This window comes from Myotis brandtii, unplaced genomic scaffold, assembly GCF_000412655.1.
Source record: "Myotis brandtii unplaced genomic scaffold, ASM41265v1 scaffold208, whole genome shotgun sequence".
Taxonomy (NCBI): Eukaryota; Metazoa; Chordata; class Mammalia; order Chiroptera; family Vespertilionidae; genus Myotis; species Myotis brandtii.
In genome coordinates, this window is record NW_005357764.1 from 3,181,107 (window position 1) to 3,187,761 (window position 6,655).

Consider the following 6,655-nt stretch of genomic DNA (forward strand, 5'->3'; position numbering starts at 1 on the left):
GATCAATGACTAAATTGAAAAATAGCAAATCAAAATTTTGTCGCAAACTAGACAGAACTTTAAAAACTGTCTGCCCCAGTGCATGTCTGGTATTAGTCATTCTATTCCTTGCCCACTGATACTCTCGGGCTTTCTTTACTCGCCTTTGTCCTGCATCGCCCTGAGCTCTGCCTGAGGTCAGCCAGAGGGCGCAGAAAACATTGTACCCAAGTATGAGCATCACCGTTTCTAACCCATGTTTTGCATCAACTCTGGATGTTGTGGCTCATGTTCAATTTTAAGAAATACAGGGAGAAGGTGGCTCACAGCCTAGAAGAGAGAAACAGCAAAAAGGACTTTAAACAAGCCTTCTCTCTCTCTCCCAGTGCTCAATTACCTGTGGCAAAGGAATGCAGTCCCGTGTTATCCAGTGCATGCACAAGGTCACAGGACGACATGGAAATGAATGTTTTTCTTCAGAAAAGCCTGCAGCATACAGGCCATGCCACCTTCAGCCCTGCAATGAGAAGATTAATGTAAATACCATAACATCACCCAGGCTGGGTAAGCTGACCAAAAGGAAATGGTTTTGAGAAATACGGAAATACTCGTGGTTTCTTCTATTTTGCACATCACTTTAAAGCTTAGTTATAAATGGATACTAATTAGTTTGGTCCTAACTAAATTGGCTCTATTTTACTGTGGGTTCATCCAAATGGCCAGGTGGGTAAAATATCGTAAAGAATAAACTATTTTGATACCTGAAGCTGTCTACTCAGAACCAGACCCTGGAAATATGAATGTCATACCACCCAAGCTCATCATGTAAAGGATTGAAGGGTATAACCGTATTTTGGGTTCTGACCAGTCTCATGGCCGAACTATTAATTAAGGTAGTGTCTAGTTCAGTGATTCTCAACCTTCCTAATGCCGCGACCCTTTAATACAGTTCCTCATGTTGTGGTGACCCCCGATTTCATTGTTACAAATTGAACATAATTAAAGCATAGTGATTAATCACAAAAACAATATGTAATTATATATGTTTTCCAATGGTCTTAGGCGACTCCTGTGAAAGGGTCGTTCGACCCCCAAAGGGGTCGTGACCCACAGGTTGAGAACCGCTGGTCTAGTTGAAAGGTACTTGTAGTATATACCTTAGATCTCTCCACTGTCAGTATCCTTCCTTGTGATCCTGGGTACAAATTATCCTTTGGAGAAACTTAGAGTAAAAAAAAATGACTTTCAAGACAAATGGGTACATGGATCTATATCACTCAGCAAAAGGTACAATTTTTTTCATACTTAAGGACATAATATGACAAACAAATAGCTACTAGTAACATTGATTCCAATGACTTTTATGTTGTAAAATGCTTTCATGTGTATTCTCAATACCTGTCATTTAATCAGCCGTCATGAAGAAGTAGGGTATGTATTTTAATTAAATATAGCCTGCACTTACATAACAAATATTCATGAACGAATTAGCCTTTATGTCTGTGGCAATTAGTGGCTTTTACCAGCACTGCTGCTTGGCTGTTACTGGGTTAGTCTATGTTTAACACCTTCCGTTTTGATCTGTGCACATAATCTTCAGGAGAACAATTTAATTGTAAATCGTTCTAGATACTCTTCCAGGCATAGATTCAATCAAATGGAAAAGTTTGGTCCTTCATGTACAGACAAAATTCCTCTTTTTTTGAGCCAAATAATTAACATTTCTAAGAAATAATCAGTTCAAGGAGAATTAAGACTAGTTAAAACAAAAAGTTAAGCAATCCTAGAGCAAATGCAGCTAAATCCATGTATTTCAAACAATATAATCCCTTTCTCCAGCAGTTACTTGGAGTTCTTCTTGAAGTATGTGGCCAAAAAAATAATGACCTAAAAGAAGAATTTAATTAAAATTGCATTGTTGCCCTGACCGGTTTGGCTCAGTGGATAGAGCGTCGGCCTGCGGACTGAAGGGTCCCAGGTTCGATTCCGATTGGGGGCATGTACCTTGGTTGCGGGCACATCCCCAGTGGGAGGTGTGCAGGAGGCAAAATAAATAAAATTGCATTGTTTTGTTTATTATTTCTTTTTTTCTTTTTTTAATATATTTTATTGATTTTTTACAGAGAGGAAGGGAGAGAGATAGAGAGTTAGAAACATCGATGAGAGAGAAACATCGGTCAGCTGCCTCCTGCACATCTCCCACTAGGGATGTGCCCGCAACCAAGGTACATGCCCTTGACCAGAATCGAACCTGGGACCTTTCAGTCCACAGGCCGACGCTCCATCCACTGAGCCAAACCGGTTTCGGCATGTTTATTATTTCTTGACAGTGTACCCCCAAACACAGAAGCACAGTGATCGGGAAATCTAAGGTTTCTAAGTGTAAAATAATGATTTATATTAGAATAGTGGCAAAAGAAAGAATTGTAGCAGGACTGACTTTTATTATGCATGCCAGAACACACTATTTCTTCAGAAAACCTGAGCCTAAATTTACATGACCAATTTTTTTTATATCGAGTTCTCATTTTAAACACTTTAATGCTATAAATTTCAGTCACATGATAAATGGCTTGATGTTAAAGGTGCATTAAATCACTATCCCACAAACAAACAAAATGGAAAGACTCATACTGTAGATACAGAGAATAGACTCACAGTTGGCAGAGGGAGGGGGTTTGGGGAACTAGATGAAAAAGGTAAAGGGATTAAGCAGAACAAATTGGTAGTTACAGGATAGCCACATAGATATAAACTGCAACATGGGGAACATACTCAATAATATCATAACTATGTATGGGGTCAGCTGGGTGCTTGAAGAAGAGGGAGGACCACTCTGTAAAGTGCATGATTTTCTAAGCACTTTGCTGTGCATCTGAAACTAATACAGAATAATACTGAGTGTGAACTGTAATTGAAATATAAAAAAAGAGGAAAGAATAAAATAAAATGTGCGAGCATATTTTTGTTTTGCTATTTCTTTGCAAATTCATCTATAACAATACTTATTAAATTTCATTCCCATAAAGGTAGATATATTGAGCACATTTATTTGTGTTTTTAGTCTTCCCAACTAAAAATCCAAAAGAAATGTAAATGAAAACCATAAAATTGATCCTTAAAAGCCATTTACAGGACAATTCATTGAATTTGGGAATATCTGTGAGAGCATTATTCATTCACTTTACTCCTTTATTTCAGGGTGTATGTGTGTGTGTGTGTGTGTGTGTGTGTGTGTGTGCATAGCTCTGTGTTTTAAGTTCCACGGGGAGTATAAATGAGTCAGTGGACAAAATCCCCATTTACATGATTGCTATTTGCTTCTACTCATGACACCCGGAATATCTACCTGTATTGAGTTTCCTGTGTTCTGCTTCACAGCTGCTCTGACTTTCAAGTGCCTAGGAGATCAATGGCCTGTGTACTGCCGAGTGATACGCGAGAAGAACCTGTGTCAGGACATGCGGTGGTATCAGCGCTGCTGTGAGACGTGCAGGGACTTCTATGCCCAAAAGCTGCAGCAAAAGAGTTGACCTCTAGCAGGCTGGCTGGCTCACAGCTCTTTGCAATTACATTATTTATAGACACACACACTAGCATGTTTTTCAGACCAAATATTATCAGATTACATATAATTTAATCAAATTAATTTATTTTGGGGCCTGCCTAACATCAATATGGTGCTTATTTTGGTAATACAAACATTGTGATTTATACTATAGGGCTTCATAAGTCATTTTATATGAATAAGTTGGATCCAGTTACCAGAAAAAGAAAAAGAAAATTAAGATTGGTAGGCTTAAAAAATGTTTTTTAAGTTAGGGCTGGCTCTAAGGTGCTACTCTCTCCACACCAATACCATTGAGTTATGCATAATGTATACTACTAATTTAGCATAATAGTTTAGCTATCTATGGGGAAATTATTTTTGTGTTTTGGTGTCCTAATACAGAATTAGCCCATTTTCTGTACTCTGAAGGAGATGTGTAAACATAACAAACCTCATAGTGTTGAACAGGTTTTTAGAGAATGTATTAATGAATTTGGTTCAGACTTAGAGACATCTATAGGAAAAATTCTACTGTAATTATATCCTTATTTTAATAATGGAAAAGAAAAAAATCAAAATAGAGACTTTGATCATGTTCACGAACATGTACTTGAACACAAGTATTGTAACAATGAAACACTGTAATTAATGATTTACACTGAATCACCATTGCACTGTCGATATAGTGTAGAGAAACCGTTATGGAAATGGTAACACCCTACAAAAATGTGTATTATTTTTAACATGTTGTCATTAGATTTTAGCTTTTTTAAATATTTTGAAGAAAGAAAGCATTGATCCACCCATTTCCTTGTATTTTTTTAGCAGATTTTAAAAGAATATAGTAGGTACTTAAGCCTCACAAATCATGAGAAAACTTACTAAATATTTTTCAGCCTTTTCCCTAGAAACAAGGAAAAACTAAAAGCTGATAATATTGTGGTAGTTTCATTGTGTTTTTTCTTTATAAAAATTAAAAAGTTTTACAATTCTGTGAAACGTTAAAAAAACAGCTTAAAATTTTTCTTGTGAGAAAATATTGTACATGATTCACATGATTTCTTAGATTTTTTTTTGCAATAAAATATGTGAAATTTCCTTTTGGGAGGCAATTCTTCATAGGTCTCTCATGTTTCCACAAGTCTTGGCACTGTCAGCTTTTGTTCTGGAATATCTTCTAAAGGATGTTTGTATGGTGAACAGCTTTGGAAGATAAAGTTCGTGTCTCTCTTTGGAGCAAAGGGCAGACGTGTTTATTTCTCATTATAGAAGTTTCACAGTCCCTAAATGGGGCCCCTCACCTGTAATACAATGCTCTGCATGAGTAGGTATCATCTGGCTTCTTTATGTCTGGTGCTTCCACTGGCATTACTACCATGAAAGCCCTCATGCCACAGATCATGGCACCAAAAAGGGGAAGATGGTTTTTTGCCAGTTTATGTTTTTTTAATTAAATTTATTGAAATAACATTGGTTAATAACATTATATAAATTTCAGGTGTACAATTTTATAATACGACATCTGTGTACTATATGGTGCTCACCACCCAAAGTCTTTTGAGTATGTCTGTTTCAAATAGACCTTCCAGAATTAGGGAAGTTACCATGGGGTAGGCTCAGGGACTCTTGGGTCCACTATGAGACAGATTTAAGCCAAGCTTGATCCAGTTACCTGACTTCCATAAGCTTTTGCTCTGACTGTGGGACTGCAGTGGCAAAGTAGTGTCACCAAGAATCCAGGAATCATCAAAAAGTCAGATTATTTTCCTTTCCCCAATATATAGTTCCCATCAGGAAAGACTAGAAGGTAGATTAACAATATGGGTTTTGGACAATGTAACAAAATCTTTCCCCAAAGGATCTGGCCTCCCCTTCATTCAAGGAATTCTGGATCTGTGAACCTGCTCTCATGTGGAATTTGATCTAGAAATGCAATTCCCTGCTATGGTGAGTCAAATCAGACTTCTATTCACTAAGACTAGAAATTTAGTGCTTATACAAATACAAGACTTTAGTAGAATGTGTATCCATTTCAGTCCGAGGACTCCATGATTAATTAGGCAATACCAAAAATCTTTGCCGGTCAAACCATTCCCTCTACCCCTTTAACTCTACTGCCCTTTCTGGTAACTGTGCTTTCCTGGTCTTTGGCGGTGAAATTCAGCCATTTGGTTCCTGCCCTTATGGTATTCCATATTCTCATTAAATTCAGGAAGCCCAGTTCAATGGCAGCATTTCCCAATGTCATTCCTGACATTTGCAGACTAGCCACTTGAGAGTTCTTTAGGGATTCCAATGCTGCCTTCAACAATGAATTTTTCAAAGCCTTAGTGAAGGGAGTGCCTTCTAGATGGAACACTGAGGGGACATATGGAACAGGTGAGTGAACACATCTATCATATTAAAACCAATCTCCCTAAACATTTGTATACCTCCCTCTATAGTACCTTATAGCAAGTATGTTTTAGCATCTCAACTTCATTCAGTATAGACAGCCATTGGGTTCAGTTTTCAGATAAATTGTTAGAATTACTCCCAGCCACATCAATTAATACTTTCTAGAATCTCTACTTAGTGAACCCATGTCAAAAACATTTAGGCTAATTCAACATTGTATGCTTTCCATCCTAACATAACCCTCTTAAGAAACACCCCTGAAACACATACTTTGGGTTTCAGTAAATATTAATTAGTGAAATCCTGCAGTTCTTTTGATATGTATGGTACCACTTGAGAAGTCACACTTTTTGTCTGGCCCCCTTGAATCTTTTGGGACTTGATCTGGATATGGATTTAGAAGACATGATAGATGTGGAACATGAGCCGTAGAGCTGAAAAGGTTTTATTTCAAGATAGTCAGTGTAAGCTTTCTAGGTCCCAGCTTAGTCTTTGAGCTGTGACTTTTAAACCTCATTTCTCCCTTTAACTTCTCTAGTCTTTTTAGGAGCAATGAATCAACCCCACAGTCATTAGTCTCTTTGTTTCTATTAAAAAGAGTTTATGCAGCAGGTACTTGCTTTCTATCGGCACTTCACTCCAGATGACAATAGGTAAGAATTTAAATAACCATGTTGGCATTTTGTGCCATGGATGACCAGTGTCCCCTTTACTGGAAAGAGGGTCACT

The 6,655-nt window shown here is 37.5% G+C and overlaps 1 protein-coding gene across 1 annotated transcript in view; it reads left to right on the forward strand.

Moving 5' to 3' along the window:
* The window catches only part of ADAMTS19 (ADAM metallopeptidase with thrombospondin type 1 motif, 19), a 178,231-nt gene extending 173,942 nt beyond the window's left edge, over positions 1 to 4,289 (forward strand). Inside the window, exons 21-22 of the mRNA XM_005865612.2 lie at positions 366 to 543; positions 3,361 to 4,289. Of these exons, the coding sequence (XP_005865674.1) occupies positions 366 to 543; positions 3,361 to 3,512 (330 nt within the window). The 3' untranslated portion in view covers positions 3,513 to 4,289. The remainder of the gene's footprint in view (positions 1 to 365; positions 544 to 3,360) is intronic.
* The last annotated feature ends 2,366 nt before the right edge of the window (positions 4,290 to 6,655 follow it).